At 40.4% G+C, this 18,123-nt stretch overlaps 1 protein-coding gene across 11 annotated transcripts in view; it reads right to left on the bottom strand.

Moving 5' to 3' along the window:
- VGLL3 (vestigial like family member 3) overlaps window positions 1-11,055 on the bottom strand; it is a 181,398-nt gene extending 170,343 nt beyond the window's left edge. For 9 of the 11 annotated variants that reach the window (XR_012075644.1, XR_012075641.1, XR_012075652.1 and 6 more), the window contains exon 1: window positions 10,923-11,055. Coding sequence is in view for 4 of the 11 variants with exons in the window: in XM_072967402.1 (XP_072823503.1) it covers window positions 10,923-11,048 (126 nt within the window). In the remaining 7 variants the exon portion in view is untranslated. Of the gene's footprint in view, window positions 1-10,579; window positions 10,872-10,922 lie in introns of those variants that run through there. The other 2 variants (XM_031672302.2, XM_072967407.1) reach the window with 1 other exon arrangement.
- Window positions 11,056-18,123: the final 7,068 nt, after the last annotated feature.

Here is an 18,123-nt window from a genome sequence, read left to right as displayed (position 1 = left end):
AAATATTTTCAAAACAGACGATCATAACTATAATCATTTACATTATGGCTAGTAAAGTTGTTACATTTATTACCCAATTTAATCTTTACAATTCTGTAATGTGGTTATTATTACTCTCCATATTCTAAAGACGAAGAAACTAAAGCACAGAGAAGTGAAGGAACTTGCCAAAGGTCACAGAGTATATAAGACCCAGAGGGCATGATAAAAATACGCAGATGGACATATGAATGTGCACGTATGTGTCAGAGGAGGGCAGGAGAAGGACATCTCGTGTGGGGAAAAAACAATCACCAAAACATTACGTTTTGTATTCTTTTTCTAGGTGGTGAGCTTGTCAGTTAATTGTCATTTTCTTATTCCTGCTTTTCACTATTTCCAAAAAATTTTTTTCCTTGAGCACAAATCATTTTCACAATCAACAATTTCAGTATAAATTACATATAAGAAATAATGCTAAAAATGATAAAACTCATGATCTCAATGACAAAATGAGCATCCTAGCATCTGTATACCTACAAAACCTGACCGTTTGTCGTATCATTTTTCTTATTTCAGAAAGAAATGCGTGCTGGGAAATGAATGTGAGTAGAGAAAAGGAAATCGTTTCAGAATATTCAGTGAGCCCATAGTTTGGAAAATGTTATCAAAACACATAACCCAGACTCTTAATGTTTCTAGTGGTAATTACTAGCTTCAAAATCTATAGCCCCAAATTATAAATACATCATTGAATAAACTGTACCCTTTCTCCCAGCAATAAGTATGTTGTTCTTGTGTGAGGTGAGATCCGAAATGTTCAGGCGTATTACGAGCTGTTGGTTATGATTTTTATATATATTGCTTTTTATTTAAAATTTGTGTCAATATGGTTATCGCTTCTTGATGAATAGATAATTCATTCCCTGTAAGTGAATTTGCCTTGTTGATGAATAAGTGATTGTAATGACTGAGCAGTTATAAAATTCTTACAATCTGTTTTTCACAGATTTGACCATGTTTATATTTAACTTCAATAGTAGAAACACCATAGTAACATAGGTTATGTATAAAATGAGAGGGTGGAACTAACTGACCTTGAAAGTTACTCCTGCCTGGCTTTAAATTCCATTATAAAATTAAATGAATATCATGACTTACTAGTCAAATTACAGCATGGTTTCTCCGTGCACATGTGCACCTATGAAAGTTACACCATTTTAAGCATTTACACACACTCTGTCAAACATGCTGGTGTATGAGAAAGAAGCACTGGTTTTATACAGGAATAAAATTAAAACTGATCTACTGAGTAGCTTGACTGCCACAAGTGTTCAGTAATATCTATGAAACTGGTATCTTCTTCCTGTTAATGACGAACACAGCATCTCTCTGTGAAAGTCGGGCTTTGCACTTACTTGGTTTCATTTGTTTAATTCTAATATTTATGCCTTAAATGAAAGTGCCCAGGCTATGTTAATTATCCACAGAAAGGCAATGTTTTTATTTTATCCCAATTAGCAATTAATTCTTAGAGAAAATGAAATTAATTAAAGTTATATATATGTGAATGATTTGAAAACTGCAAACCAAATACAAAGAGAGCCTACACTTGTAGGCAAATGTAGCACAGTATTATGATCAATAATGGTAGTAATAAAATTATCTTAATTTTTACATTGATGATAGCTGAATTTAAGCTAAAGATTCTCTATCTATTTAAAAGATTTCACAATTTTCTAAATGCTATGTAGTTTCATGTTTTTCTTTTTTTGACCAGTTGTTGAATGGTTGGATACAAATAAATTAATCTAAAAGTTACACATTTTTCACTGTGAAATGGGGAAAAATAAGCAAAACCTTCCTTATACCGAAATACCTTTTAGTAGTGTATTTTCTAAATGTCAATTCTGTCAATGGATGTATTGATTTTCTCTAATGTTAATACTTAATATATGTAATACATATATAGACACATATGCATTTTGATAAGCATATATTGAAATATTTTTTGATATGCAAATACCTGTGCTATAATAAAAATATCTGTCTTAGCTTCTCTATTTAAATACATTTTTGAGGGCGATCATAAAATATACTTATTTCTCTCTCTCTTAGCTCTTTAAGGAAGTTCTTCTACTAATTAAATAAATTTGCTTGGAGACGACCAAACAAATAAAGAAGGAGCTTGTGATGTATCTACCAATGGGCAGGACATAAGGCATATTTATCATTCTCTCTTGCACTTTTTTCAAATAAAATTGCATCAATTTTCACAAATTTTAGTGGACCACTTTAAATATTCACATTTACAACACACAGGTGCATTTATGGCCTCACCATCAATCAATATCACCGGTTACAATAAGAACTCTAAAGTATCCAAATGGCCTGATAGCCAACACTGAATTTACACACATATTTTTAGACATCAAGTGTGAGCAAGGAGAAAATGGGAACACAGAATTTAAACAGTAGTCGATTGATTTGCTGACATTCACACCATCCTAATATTCTTCCCCACAGACCTTAAGCCTCAATTACTTTCTTTTATTTGTGCTTTGGTGATTGTAAATCAATTCTTTGTCTTTTCTTTTTTTTAAACTAAGTATATTCAATATATACACTGTGGCCATACTCTGTGTTCACTTGGTGTTTGTTCCTTGGAATGAAATTTCCCTAGTGTAGTGTTACCTTCGTTTTTGAAAATAATATATAAAATTCAAAATGTTGAAAATAAACCACAAATCATCAGAACCTAGATTTCCTGAATCAGGGCTGAAAAGCAATCTAGTTCATATTTTTCTCAAAATGCACCATCACTCCCTAAAAATAGCCAAATCTGTCAGAAGTATTCACGCTTTTCTTACTAGACACTTAAGAATTGTTAACAAAAATAAAGGAGTCATCAGAAGGGATTTCAAAAGCTCCAAGTTGGTTTATTTAATGCACCTTAACTGTTCATCCCCTATCGCAGAGTAATGACAGGTTTTCTCCAGGTAAAAGGAAACGAGGAACAAGTTAACAGCCAACAAGTTGAAACTAACTTGCAAAGCTATGAAAGCAGCAGTGTCAAGGAGTCAGCCAAGGCAGTGCGAACCAGACCCGACCACCTCCAAGCCTGCCATCAGCACAACAGAAACAAACTCGCACAGGAATGTGCAGGGGAAAGGATTTGTCTGACAAGAGAAGACTCCGCGTCAGGAGCCAAATACCGCTAACTCCCCAAGGCTTAAGCTTACAAAATGCCAAATGATTACTGTGCATATGTGGAAACTGTTTTCCTAAGGAAACAAAAGAATTTTAGTGAATCATTGGATATTTGGAAATTTTTTTTTCATTTCTACTGGCTCTGTTCTCTAAATGCAACGATTCTTTCATGCTGAAAGACACGCTTTAAGTCTACAAGAAAAAACTACTAGCCCAGAATAAAGGTTTCCGAACTGTGAAGTCCATAAAGCAGCACATTGCTCTCCGAGCATGTTTCTGAACTTATTTGAATAACAGATTTTAAATATATCTCAGGGAGACTTGAGGTTTTGGTCCTTAGCCTGTTGGAAGGAGGAGGAATCAGGTGGACGGAGGGCAGGTCAGGATAAGGGAGACAGGCCACCGACCTTTTATATATTTTATTTCACTGACTCTCATACACAGATATTTTGTCCAAAAAATATTCTCACTTTATATATGCAAAAACTGATTTACTTGGCCAGGATCATCTAACTAGTAAATGGCAGAGATGGGATTAGAACCCATTTCTGTCTGACTACAAAGCATCTGTCATGGAAACAGACTAAAGAAAATAAGCATATATAAAATACTTAGTTTAACTGAATAAACAAACAGAAGCCCACAGGCAGCCCGGCATCACATGCTAAGGAAAGTCTGAAGTTATTTATAACAAACATTTAAAAATTAGGGATGTAAACACAGAGATATGGCTATTAAATAATGTTGTGCTCTTCAAAATACATGTGTATTGAGATAAAACTGTCCTTCTATACCTAGAAATGTGTCATCCCCCTGACAAGTCAGACACATAATACAATTAATTGCCTACCGTTTTTCTGGAAACTCTATTTTGGAAATGTGAGCAGAGCCAGTTTGTGAGACACAGTCACACCCCGAGATTCTGTGTTTGATTGCTTTTTTTCTTTTTGGTTTTTATTTTTCTTAACAGTAGGAGGAGCAAACCAAAAAGAATATTAGCTATTTCTGAGTACACTTGCCTCTCGATGATTTTGGTCATTATCAAAAAACAAAACCATCCCCTGGAAGGATGAAAATTTTCCAGTTTTGACGATGTTTAAAAAAAAAAATGTGCCACAGGCTGAGAGAGAATTTCAAAATTTGCATTCCCAAAACGTTTTAAGCAATGATCACATCGTGAGGGTATGTGCTCTCTTTCAAACTGACTACTTTGAATGAAACAACAGTTTCTGATGTATAAATTTCTGGTATGTTTGTATAATCCTATTACTAGATTTAGGGTATGATTTCATTTTTAAAAATGTATCTGTTATTCATCGAATTGTCAATTAATTCCTATTTCGTTTCAGTCACTGTGCAAAGACTTGGAGCCACAAAAATGAGTCAGAGCAGTGGAGAGAAGGCTGTGAGGAAAATGGTAAAGAAAGGGAACCTCAGGGTTTATCTATGTGGCTAATTATCTTATTCCTCCAAGTAGCTAATATTCAAAAATTTTAAAAATGAGAAAAGTAAGAAGGTAGCATGAGGTAAATTACTAATTGCTTTCCTTGTTTCTAAAGAAGCCCACGTGGGAAGGGAAACCAGTGGAAAGAGAACTTTACCAAAGTTCTCTTTGGGACGGGTAAGAGGATTTGACCAAAACTAGTCCATGAATCTGGGTAAGACACCAAAACCTCTGGCCTTCAGCTTCCTCTTCTGACAATGAGGAATGTTGACTTGATTATCTCAGAGGTCTCGTCCAGCTCTGTGTCCTAATAAACATGTGGAGCTCCAGACAAATTCACACTTAATTTTGTTTCTTAAATTGGCTGCCTCTTCTGATTTTGCAGGACACTGGCCAACAAAACCTTACAGACCATTGAAGGCTAATTCAGTTGCAGACATAGGTCATCTAGCCCAATTCCTAGGAATCAGTTTTGGTCCTCCCTTTATCTATTTTCATAGTAACAAGAAGGGAGGCATCGTTCAAGTGTGCCCCCAACTCCGTCCCCCAAGGACAAGCACTTTAGCACACCAAAACAATAAGAGGAAGGGACACCTGTTCACTTTAGGCCATCTTTCCTTTCTTCTTTCCTTTGTTTCTCCTCTACTAAACTATGAGACAAGTGAAGAATAGTTCAGTTACCCCAGTTCAGACCACACTTGTAAATTACTGGCATAAATCTGGAGTCCACTGAAATATCTATAAACATGGCATTTATGACTGGCTTCCAGCAGCAGATGTTTGGGGCTAAGGGTTCAAGGCACTCTAAGGATCTTCCTAAATGAATAGTTAGAGCAGAAAGCCAGCTGGTTATAGAGGTGCTTTTTGAAAGATTCAGTGCAAAGTTTTGACCAAAACTATTTCCTTCACTGTTTCTGCCAGAGTCTGAAATTCAAGTCTTAGAGAGTTTTTATTTCTTGAATGAAAATGTTTTTCTAGAGATAACACCTTAAATTGTTATCTACTACTAAATGTATCCATTTGGAGATTGTCTTTTCAAAGCTAGCAGGAATTACAGTCTATGGAAACAGAGTTCAAGTTAAGTGGCCAGGTTTTAGAACGACAGTCACTTAACTCTCAAGTTTGCTTTAGGATCTGCCCTAGGGATCATGAGCATAATATTCTTAGTCTCATTGAAAATGCCCTTTGCACAGAAAGATACAAGACAGCGTCTCTTCTGTAGTTGCCCAGGGAGGCACCATGCAGGACGGTTCTACCCTCTGATCACTCTCATCTCTTTTGTTATGAGTCATGTCTCAGTCATCTCCAACTTTGTGAGATGTGAGACTTCGGCGAGTGCTGGGTGAAGCAGGACTTCCTTGCATTTAATGAAAATGCCCTTCACTTAGGTTTCCAAAGAGCACTACCTTGTCCTGGCGTTGGGTTCCCTAGTGAATGGAGGTTCTCTACACATGATTTTATGGATTTCAAGCCTGCCCTTACTATCGGTATTGTAATCTCCATTCTGGTTGACTGCCAGAGACAACAGTTTGGTTTAGTTATTTTAAAGTTGAATTTTCCCTCTAGCTTCGAATTTTCTGGCTGCAAAGTTACGGGGAGCATAAAACTATGAGGCACTTTCAGCTTTAAGTCTCTACGGTAAGGTAGTTTGTGCAGTATAGAATTGGAGGGGCTGTTCTTTCTCAAAGAAGTCCTGTATGAATTCTTTTAAAGCCACTTAAGTCTTTGCTTACAGTCACAAGAAAATGAGATCCTCCACCTTAAATCAGTGGACTGTGTATTGAAACTACTTAGAATATAATTGTATTCTTTCCTCTTAATGAATCTCAACTTATGTTGGACTCACAATGATACATGAGGCACTTAGAACTGACTGTTAATACCACTTCCTGCATATTATTTAAAAATAAATAAATGTTCATTTGCTAAGTGGATATTCTGCTTCATCCACAAAGGATGCAACATGGATGGCAAAAATCATTAGCATAATACAAATGCTTACAAAAGGACTTTGGAATGCCTCAACTAAAAACGTACACTACCAAGGACTGGGAAAGAATTTCAAGCTCCGAGGCCAAAGAATCCACTGCATATTAATCTTCTTTATCAAAGAGTTGATTTGGAGCAATGAAGACAAAAATAAGCCTATTGTGCAATAGCAAAAAAAAAAAAAAATCCTGGGAGATTGCATGGTATGGTGAAAAGGTGCTACACTGGGGGTCAGGGGATCCTGTGGTCCTATTTTTGTCACCAATTAGCTTTGAAATTTTTAGCCAGACATTTCAGCTCCATAAACATCCATTTCCTTGTTTGTAAAAGGAGGGGCTGAAGCATGTTTTTCCAGGGTTTTTTCCCCTAACAAACAGAATCTCAGAGAGATTGTATGAGCTAACCAAGGTGGCAGAGTCCAGAGAAGAGTGAAAAAATGCCTTCCAAACTTATGACTGAAGTTTTGCCTCCCAAGGGCTTTTCATTCTTTTAAGTGAAAGCATGCATGCAGATTCACCCAGCTGTCACCCTTGAAGACAGCAGAGTAAATACACTCTAACTTATATGACATCCAAAGTGTGACTGTTCAAAACCCCTAAGCACAATTAGAGAACTGGGGATTGTTCTCATCTGTGAACTGCATAGTTCTGAAAGCTTTGCTTTAAGTATCTTCCTAATGTTAACATTATGACTATCTGCAGGGAGGGAGATTTTAGACAACAGATTGTCTGTATTTAAGATAAGATATCCATGGGGTATGAAGGGAATCTATGATTTCATATTATTTCCCTCAATTTTTTCTGAACATATTTCAAATTTTTTTCTCTCTTCTTGCCTACCGTCACTGTTGGAATATAAGTGCATTCCTTCCTGCACATGTTCTGCAGTGTCATCATGCCTTTGGAGCATATGCAGAGATACTGAGTCAAGGGTTCTCCAGAGGAGATGGTAGGGACTGATGTATTAAGGCCATGCCATGAGGAGATGGTGGCCACGTGGACCAGGGAACTTAGCATCCCTCAGCAAATTCTGGCTCTATAAGGCACATTGTAAGATTTATGCACAGCCATGCAATTTCTAAGAATTAACGTCAAGGACTATAAAATTTACTCTTCAGATATATTTACATATTACTTTGATTCACTTAGTCTATTGTATGCCTAAATAACACATTGCAATGCAGCCTGATGTATATGCAGTTCACTGTTTTTTTAAGACACTAAACTATTACCCACCAACAATGTATAGAATATGTTCAATTAAAAAGTGCAACTTAAAACTTCCAGTGTAGGGGGGGAGGGTAGAGCTCAGTGGCACAGCATGTGCTTAGCATGCACGAGGTCCTGGGTTCAATCCCCAGTACCCACATTAAAAAAAAAATTTTTTTTCCAGTATACATTGTGTTTCTAGGGAAAAAGCTGAGAGTACATATGCCCAGAGTTTGAAGTTCCACAACTTTTCAAAAAGAATTTTCTGCTATATAATCATTAAGAGGGAAAATATACCTATGTTTAAAATCCATCATAATAAGCCATTATTATATAGTAAGTTACAAGGACTTCAGAGCAATATAGATTTGAGAAAAAAAATCAGTTCAAAGATACACTACAATAGTTAAAAATATAGAAGTGATATAAAACCTTAATGCTCTTTTCTAACCTTTTATTCATGGCCATTAAACTTTCTGTATAACTCTCACTTTTTCTGCTTCTTGTCCTCAACAAGTCAACTTTCCAAATGCAGTAGGACTTGTAGCCCTTATTTTTGTCTCCCAGGCAAGATGCTTTTAGGGGTCACTTCCCATGTACGGAGAAAACAATCTTCATGGATAATAATGATAAAACCTTATGGAATGCAAAAACAACCAAAATATGTATTCTCAGATGACTACATTTGGGCCAAGTCAATATTAGTCCCACTTCACCCACGCACCGCATAGTCTAAAAACGCTGTCAGCCTGATAAGAATTTCCTGATTTACTCTTTTTTCCAATAGAAAATATAGGTCATCAAAATAAACTCCCGACAGTAAAAGAACAGTGGTTTCCCTACTGTCTTTTTATTTTGCTAGCCAGTTATAGTCAAATAGTTTCTTTACTTGACAAAAAAAAAAAAAGTAATCTTGAACAAGCCAGCGTAGTAAAAGAAACATGAAGATTTCAAGCGCAGTTCTCCAGTAAGTTTCTAAGGTCAACTCTGCCTAACACCCACTTTATAAATATCTGCAGAAGCCCAAAGTATAGCAGATGTTGGTTAGTATTTACCAATTTGTGCCACTCATCAAGGTGGACAATTCAGATGAAAAAGTCAGCTCATTTTTCTGTTTCTTGATAATTTTAGCAAAAGAATGCAATTTGGGAACTGAGGTGGGGGGCTATTACAAAAGTTAGATAAAGTGTGAGTTATTTTTTATTAAAAATGAAATTTTATGATTAGTTATTTATAATTTTTCAGATGCTGTATTTTATTTTCTAGCTCCAAAAAAAGTATTCTCATTCTAACCCCCACCAGAGAGTCATATTTTAATGGAATTATTTTCACAACTCTAGAAAATAAAACCTTATTCACAACTCCTGCTAATTTAAGTTATTTTTAAGGGGAAAATACTTTGTTGAATGTTTAGTAAAGTTTGAGTCTGTTGCTCGTCCACATTCCAATTGATAATTGAAGGCCTCTCTAGTCTCTGAGATGGAAGAGGGGGGAGAAGAAAAGGGTGGTTCTTCTGGGACAGAGTGTTCATAAAACACATAAAATGGACATCTAGCATCTTTTTGCCTCACTTGCCTGACTTGTCCCTAAATGTTTTTTTTTCCATTACTTATATCTTTTATATTTAAAGCCAAAGAAAAACAAATAGTATAAAAAAAGTGTTTCGACCTGTCACCCTTGATCACAAATTGCAAAATGCTTTCCCATTCCCCTCCCTAAAAGTAATCTTGCTTTTTGCAAAAGCAAGAAAGTAGAGGTCCTTCCTCTTTTGCCCTAGTTAGTCCTGGTTAAGCTCATACTGTTTGGTAGATAAATCTAGAGTATGTACTCTTCCAGAATCAGCTGAATTTCAGTCCATAAGTCTTAAACAGAAATTATCATCTCTTTCCAAAGTGTAGCACAATAGAGACAGAGGTAGAGGAAATAAAGAAATTAAACAGTCAGATTAATTAAAAAGCCAAACCCTGAAGACCACGATAAAACCTATGATTTTAAAGAAACAAGCAAAAAACTCAATTCTATGAATGTTAGTTTCAGAACCATATCTAGATCCCTGATTGGTGTCTCCACCTCAGAGTGTATAAATCGTATTTTTGTAAGTCTCACCAAATCAACCCACCTTAATTCAAGAATCTGAGGACCCTACTTTGGTACAGCCTCTGGCCACGTGCTCCCATATGTGTTTTATGTAGCACTAACTAAGCCTTGACACACACTCTGTTGGCGTTTAGAAAGGAATGTCCAGGGGTACCTGGTGCTAACTTTCCCAGAACCCTCTCCTCCCTTCTAAAGGAACTCTATCGTCTCCCTACTTCCTGAATCCTTTTTATCAGACAGCATTCAGTCACTCTTGGCGTGGTGAAGACCCAGCATCCAGTGATCCAAGGCTACCTCTTGGCTTGGCTGGGAGAGGAAAGGGTTCCACCCAACAGACTGAACTATATATAATACCTCTGCGCTTTGATGGAATTTAAAAATGAACGAGGAATTCTGGGATCAATCTCTGTTGTCTAAGTCACAGTACGGGAAGAAGACAGATATTACAGAGAACTTCTAGTAAAATTTGATAGATATTACACTAAACCCACGTTCCACCAGAAAATTCCCAGAAAAGTCATTTTTTGAGCTCACCGTCCGGGTAGCCTCCCCTATGTCAGTGACACATTTCATCCTCTTAATTAAGAAAACCCCGAAAGGCTCTACCTTTTCGACGGAAACAAAGTACTTGGTTTAAAGGAAGTTTACTCACATACTCCTAAGACAGATGCCTTTGGTGAGCTTCAGAGAACTGAGCCTTAAGAGCTGGGGTGGCTGTGAGACACAGCCTCTGAGCTCCGATGACAACAGCTCACTGAAGCCCCCAGCCAGGCACTGCCTCTCTTCGAATCCCCACCCGTCCACCTGGCTGCTGGTCCCTTCCCGAAGCCTCGTCTGTCTCTTCTCTTTGACGGCTTTCGGCTCAAGGGCGCTCCCGCATGCCAAAGAGCATCCTCCGCGCCACCCGTCCCAGAGGGACGTCGCGGGAGCCCCAGACCGATACTCTCGGCGCCCCTCGCCCCCGCCCCCGGCAGGCTGCCCGGTCGGTGACTCACCTGCTGGCCAGGTTGGGGCGCCGGGTGGTAACAGGCTGTGGGGCAGGTTGCAGCTGCCACAGGGTTGGGCAGATACTGGGGCGCTCCATACGGCTGGGGGTGATACATCACCTCCGCACAACTCATGGCAGCCGGGGCAGCGGCGGCCCCGAAGCTGCCGCCACCGCTCTGTGCGCTCGCGCGATGGGCGCCGCCGCCGCCGCCGCCGCCGCCGCAGCTGCCGCCTCTGTCGCAGCTCCAGCTGCTACTGCGGCGAAGGCGGGTCCTCGGCGGCCGCGGGCTCCGCGCGAGGCGCGGGCTCGGGAGGGGTTGGCAATCAGCGGGGGCCCATGCGCGGGCACCCTCATCTTCAGCCCCTCCGGGTGTCCCCTGGCCTGCGCTTACACAGCGACGCGGGGACGCAGTGGCCCGCCGCGCGGCGGGGGCATGACAGAGCGGCGCTCCGGCGAGGGCAGCGGCGCCCACGGCAGCGCCAGCCGCAGCCGCAGCCCCGGCCCGGGTCGGGCAGACCTGGGGAGCAGGGCTCGGTTTGCATACACACAATGCACGCCCGGGGCTCGTCCTATCACCGGCTCTCCGGGCTGGGCGAGGACCGGGAGGCGGGGGCAGAGAGAGGGGGGGCTGGCCGGGGAGGGGTGGGGGAGCACCTCGCCTCGCCGGGCTCTGACGCGGAGCTCGGCGAAGTTCCTCCAACTCGGTCCGCGGCGGGCGGGTCGCCCAGCAGGGGGACGTGGAGGAGGGCCGGCCGCGGATTGGATCGAAGTTGGAAGCCCTCACCGCCTCCCGGCCGTGGGGTGGTGGTGGGAGGGAATGGTATGCGAGAGGCTCCACGCCCTTAAAGCTCCTCGGGTTCCCACCCTCTCTCCTGTCACCTGGCCGTCAGGGCGAGGGCTTCCCAGCCCCAAGCTTTTATGGGGAACACCAACGGAGAGAGGCCAAGGCTAAACGAAGGTCAAGTGACTAACAGATAAAATAGAGCAGGCGCAAAATAAACTGGGATTAGCTCCTGCATTAAGTATCACCGTATAAGTGAAAGTTAACTTCCTTGCAAGTGCTCACACGCCAAGAATGCAACACGGCTTTCTGCAAGCAAGCTCCGCTTTAAATTTCCACCTTCATGGTATGACATCCTTGCGGGATGTCAACCTCTTCTGGCTTTTTCAGCCTGGTTTCCAAAGAGCGATGGACATTAACAATGATTAAACCCATCCAGCTATTATTCAAAGGTTTATTTATTTGCAAGTGGCTTACAACTGTCACTAAAATAAAACGAAATGAAAAATGAAAAAGAAAATCTGTTCCTAGGAATATAATTGTATTTCGATATAACCAGGTAAAATAGAAAAAAAAATACTTACTTTGTAAATAAGCAAACTTTCCGAACATTAACAGTATATCTCTCCCCCTGTGTATGACACGGAACAATTTCTTTTGTTTTCACGGAGACTATTCTTTGATGAGAAGTTAATCTGGATGTCAAATGACGTTGTTATGGGCTGAATTGTGCTCCCCCCAATTCATGTGTCAAAGCCTAACCCCCGTTGTCACTGTCTGGAGACAAAGCCTGTCAGGAGTAATTAAGGTTAAATGAGGTCATAAAGATGGGCCCTAGGACTGGTGTCCTTATGAGCAGAGGAAGGGATATCAAAGATCTCTCTGCTTTGGTATAGAGGACAGGCCTTGTGACACTCAGTGAGAGGCCTTAGTCTACAAGCCAGGAAGAGAGGCCTCACCAGAAACTAACCCTGAGTTTCCTCTGATCTTGGAATTTCAGCATCCAGAACTGCGACAAAGTAATTTCTGCATTTAAGCCACCCAGTCTATGGTATTTTGTTATGGGAGTCCGAGTAGACTGATACAGAGGTATATTACTCATGTATTGTTTATATTGTTAATCTTTATATAAATGTGTATGTGGATATGCATAATAACTACACAGACACACACATAAATGCGTAGATACACACACCCTCACTCCTACACTCAAATATACAAACTGTAATAATTGTATAGGAACTCTTTGTTACTTATAGCAGTTCCTATTAACTCACTCATTCTTTCATCCATGGAATATTAAAAATATATTTATTCAGGGCTATCACAGTTTAGACATTGGCCTCTTTGTAATGGAGGAGTATTCCTATCAGTTAATAAATATACACACTTATTTAAAATGTTTATTATTGCCTTTTCTCAAATTGACAACCACTGGTCATTACCCATCTTCTGTGTTCCAGATTCATCTACTCAGCTTCTGTCCGGATGGCTTCACGCAGAAATTCCATAGGAACCTCGGTCATACCAGCCCTAATCCATTCCCTGTAGCCCCAACCTGATCCTCTTCTTTTAATCTCCACGTCAGGTATTGAAACTCCTACCCTAGTTGCTGCACTGGAAATCTGGGCATCACCCAGCACGCCGCTCTTCTCACACTCGCCATATCTGGTCTTGGAGTCCATACGATTCGAACTTTTATCTCCACTGACTCTCTACTGTCATCTCTTTATCTCTGCTGTTATGACCCTTAGTTCACTCAGTGTCTCTCACCTGGATTCCTGCAGGAGACTCCTACCTGCTTTGTAGGTGCCAAGTTGAACCCTCTTCTGATCCATTTTTCATAATTTATCCTCCTGTTCTTTTCCATCCCGGCCACAGCAAACCCATCAAAGTGATGACCTTTGTCCCTCCTTTAAAAAATTTGATGGTAGCTCCCTACAGTCCACAGTCCCAAATCTTTCACATTCAAATTTTGGCCCCTACTTGTGCACTGTCTCCTGCAACTGTCTATTCAGCCACCTGAACTGAGACCTCCCTTTCCAGGAAGGAGCATGGTCACTTAACACCTCTAACACTATCTTCAGATAATTTAATATATCTGTGGATGATTAATTTTTTTGTACAATTACATGCTCAATATGTCACCTCCACTACACTGCAGTGGAGAACATTTGTATTGTGTACATCTAATATTTAGAAGGTGTTCAGTCTATATTTATTGACTTAGAGAATAAAGGCAGAACTAGATCCAACATGTCCATACCCCTAATTTCTGCATCTTCCTTGTGTCTCACACAGCTTCTATCTAGTACATTGCAAATGCTTACTGTATGACAAAGATGTAGTTCTTGGATACTAATGTCATGGACTCAAAAGTCTGGAAGTGTTTGGCAAAATCTCCCTATAATACAATATCTTGGTTTTGCTAACTGCCTTCATTTCCATATGGCTCTAATGGATGAAAATGAGAAAGTAAAGATCAATTCTGCCCAGAATGAGAATCTAGAAGAAGGACAGAGAAGAGGGAGGACATAACTGTCAAAGGCTAGAGTCTTTGTTTCCTCATTAATAAAAAGTAGGCTAATTCCCATTAAGCTAAGCTGGAGTTCTGGTAGGAGAGCTGATGTGCCTGACTTCCCCCAGGTAGATGTTTTGGGTTTTAGAATAGAAAAGAATCAAAAAGGTCACGTGGTCTAAACCATCTTTCACAGATGCGCAAGGAAGTGATCTAATTAAAGTCTCTTAGGGAACTGGAGGCAGAACTAAAACCAAAGCCTCAGGTCTCTTGACTCTTAGTTCTGTTCCTTATCACCCCACGATAAGGATACAGAAACAGTCACATACATATATTACATGCATGCATATGTTATGTGAGTGTGTGCCTACATGCACCCATTTATACATATTCATCTATGCATATAAGAAGAGGTCTCTGATTAGATCACCCTTTGGTGACCTGGAGTTGTGGATAAGGAGTGGAGGGGAATGTAGGCCAACTGCATTTGACAATAGTGACTCACCCAACCCAGAGAATTCAGTCTGACCACTGGTGTACTCATTTTTATGTCTATTATGCAGGGATGTCACGATTACTTGCAATAACGTAGTAATGGAGTAGAAGTTGATTCTTTGCACTTCTGAGCGAAAGTTCCTCAAAGATGACTCATGTACCTTTTCGTCCTGCCCCTCTCACGCTGCTCTGTCTGCCTCTGGCTCAGCGGTGTGGAACTCACGCCTACCCATCCAGTGTTTATCCTCCTCCTCTTTTCTATCCCGGCCACTGTGATTCTAATAGAATCCCTACATGACCTTGAATATTCCCAACTCTTATGAGTCAGGGGTTTACAGTCACTACATTTTTGGCCCTGCCCACCAAATTTCCCAGAATATTTCCAAATTTTCCAGCTGGAATTTAGGGAGGTGAACTCACCAAAGCAGTTTTATTTGTCAGGGTAACTTGAAGTGGATCTTCCCAATATCTCTTGGGATAAAATAGAGCAAAGAGGGGGGAATCTTTCTGTTTTTGAGAGATGACAACCAGGCTTGTCTTTAACTTGGGGTTATAGTGTCAGAGCACATAGGGGACCTGCAGTTCACAGGTTGGACATCTCAATCTGTGCATTCAAACTGTCTTCCCAGGATACCACACAGCTGATCTTCGCCATCCTTCTGGCCTCAGCTGAACCCACTGATAATGCAGCACAGTCTAAGAATCATGGCTCTGAAGAAGTGGACTTGGGTCATCTGTGCAGGAAATTCCCAGGTCTTGAGTACAAAAACATGGTTGTTCTAGACAGAACAATGCCTAAGAATATGTTTAACTTATATGACACAAGGGAGTTAAAATTGCATTTGGAATTAAGGTTACTAGTGAGTAGATTTTAAGGTAGGAAAATTATCCTGGATTATCTGGGTAAGCCCAGTGCGAGTAATCACAAGGGTCCTTTTAAGAGGGGAGGCAGGAGGCAGAAGAGTCAGTGTCATATTGATGTGATGTTAGAAAGATTCTGTAAGCCATCACTGACTCTGAAGATGGAAAGGAGCCAGGAGCCAAGACATACAGGCAGCCTCTAGAAGCCAGAAAGGCCAGAAAGTGGGCTCCCCTGGAGACTCCAGAAGGAGTGCAGCCCCGCCAACAATGCCATTTTGGACTTCACACCCCTAGAACTGTAAGAAAATAAATTTGCACCAGTTTAAGTCAGTGAGTTTGTGGTCATTTGTTACAGCAGCACTGGGAAGCTAATCAATAGCAGAATGAGGAGGGGAGCTGGAAGGGAGGACTTGGGGACGTCCCCTTGGCCCGACAGATTCCTACAAGGAGAGACACAAGAGGAGGAGGACCAGTGAGAGGTTCTCTAAAGCTGAGAGGCCAAGGAGGGGCTCTGGCTGCCTGGATCTAAAAGGGTGGTGCTAATAACGTGAATGGAATAGATGTGAAAGCAGAAGATCAAAACGCACGTGTAAAGCAATACAACCACTTTACTCAGTTGTCCTTTGGATCACCTGTCTTCAGTGGGCCCTTCCTCAACGCCTGGCAACTTTACTCTGTCCCTCTGGTTCGCTTACCCTCGTCCTCTTGTAAGTTCTGTCTCCTGTCTTCTCCACCATCACAAACTCCACAGACTCACTTCCTCCTCTTTCTCCCTTTCTATTCACTGTTCCACCCATTTGCAGTCAGATTTCTGCCTCATCACCCCACCAAAATTCATTAAGGTCACAAGCAGTGGTCACGTTAAAAAGTTCAAACTTCATGTTTTTAACTTCATCCTAATTGATGCTTCATAAATTTTGATGCTGTGGATTAATGCCTCCTTAAAGTTACCTCTTCTCTTGACATCCTACCATGATGTTCCTCTTTGCTAATCTGTCTCCTTACACTTTGGCTATTCTTTCTCAGTTTCCTTTGCCAAATCCTCCTCTACTTAAACTTTAAATATCAAGTTTCTTAGTCTTAGTCCTGGACAATTTTCTCATCTTTAGAGATCTCATCCATCTACAGATCACCTCTATATGCAAGTAACTTACAAAAATTATCATCCAGCCCAGAGCCCAAGCCTTATAGAGTGGAAATATATTTTATCTGGGGTTCTAAAGTCAATAAATAAAGCAAATGAAACTTTGCCCATATATAGCCCAACATATTACTGAAAATTTCTTCAAACCCCCACAATGAACTGGATATACATGTACTGTGTCTCATAAATTCAACACAGACGATTTAACCTCTAGCGTCAAAAAGACTGCCTTTTCTTGGGTTGATCATCAGATGAAATGTTGGTTCACGTTTAGGAGCCATGTCTTCTTTAAAAAATGTTTTTGCTAATCATTTCATGATGTATGTAAGTAACATCATTATGTTGTACACTTTAAACTTATACCATGTTTTATGTCAATTATGTCTCAGTAAAACTGGGGAGAAATTGAATAGCATGTGATATTATCAGAAACATGACCTTAGTTTCAGGAAACAGAGACTTGAATTGAGTCCAGAAGAGTGGCCAGAGTAGACAGGAGGACAGGCTAGCAAGCCATGTAGGAGATGGTGATTAGAGAAGTCACCTGGTGGCGGACCTCTTTACCAGGAGGACAGGGGCTGGTGGTGCTGTGGGGTGACTAGTAAAATCAGTCACAACTGGGCCCTCAAGTACTCACACAAAGACTGAAAAGAGCACAACCTTGGCTTCAGACAAAGCTCTGAACTTCAGTTTTCTCATATCCAAGTGGAGATATAGTTATATTTAGGGGGATTCTGTGAGGATTAATAAATGATGTATCTAAAACTCATAGGGGAACACCTGTTCTTCTCAAACTATTCCAAAAAATTTCAGTGCAAGGGACACTTCCCAAATCATTCTATGAGGCCAGCATCACCCTGATACCAAAACCAAAGATACCACACAAAAAAGAAAATTACAGGCTAGCATCACTGATGAACCTAGGTGCATTTTAAATCTGTCTCCTAATGCAAAAGAAACAAAAGTAAAAAATAAACACATGGGAGCTAATCAAACTTAAAAGTTTTTGCACAGCAAAGGAAACCATCAACAAATGAAAAGACCACCTATTGAATGGAAAAAAAATTTGCAAATGATATGACTAATCAGGGGTTAATATCCAAAATATGTAAACAACCCATACAACTCAATATCAAAAAACCAAACAACCCAATTAAAAAATGGGCAGAAGACCTGAATAGACATTTTTCTACAGAAGGGGTACAGATGACCAACATGCATGTAAAAAGATGCTCAACACTGCTAATCATCAGAGAAATGGGAGTCAAAATCACACTGAGATGTCATCTCATAGCTGTCCCAATGGCTATCATCAGAAAGACCACAAATAACAAATTCTGTGCAGAATATGAGAAAAGGAAATCATTGTATGCTACTGATGGGAATGTAAATTGGTGCAGCTACAGTGG

Source organism: Vicugna pacos, chromosome 1 (assembly GCF_048564905.1).
Source record: "Vicugna pacos chromosome 1, VicPac4, whole genome shotgun sequence".
NCBI lineage: Eukaryota > Metazoa > Chordata > Mammalia > Artiodactyla > Camelidae > Vicugna > Vicugna pacos.
This window is presented reverse-complemented; position numbering and strand designations above follow the sequence as displayed.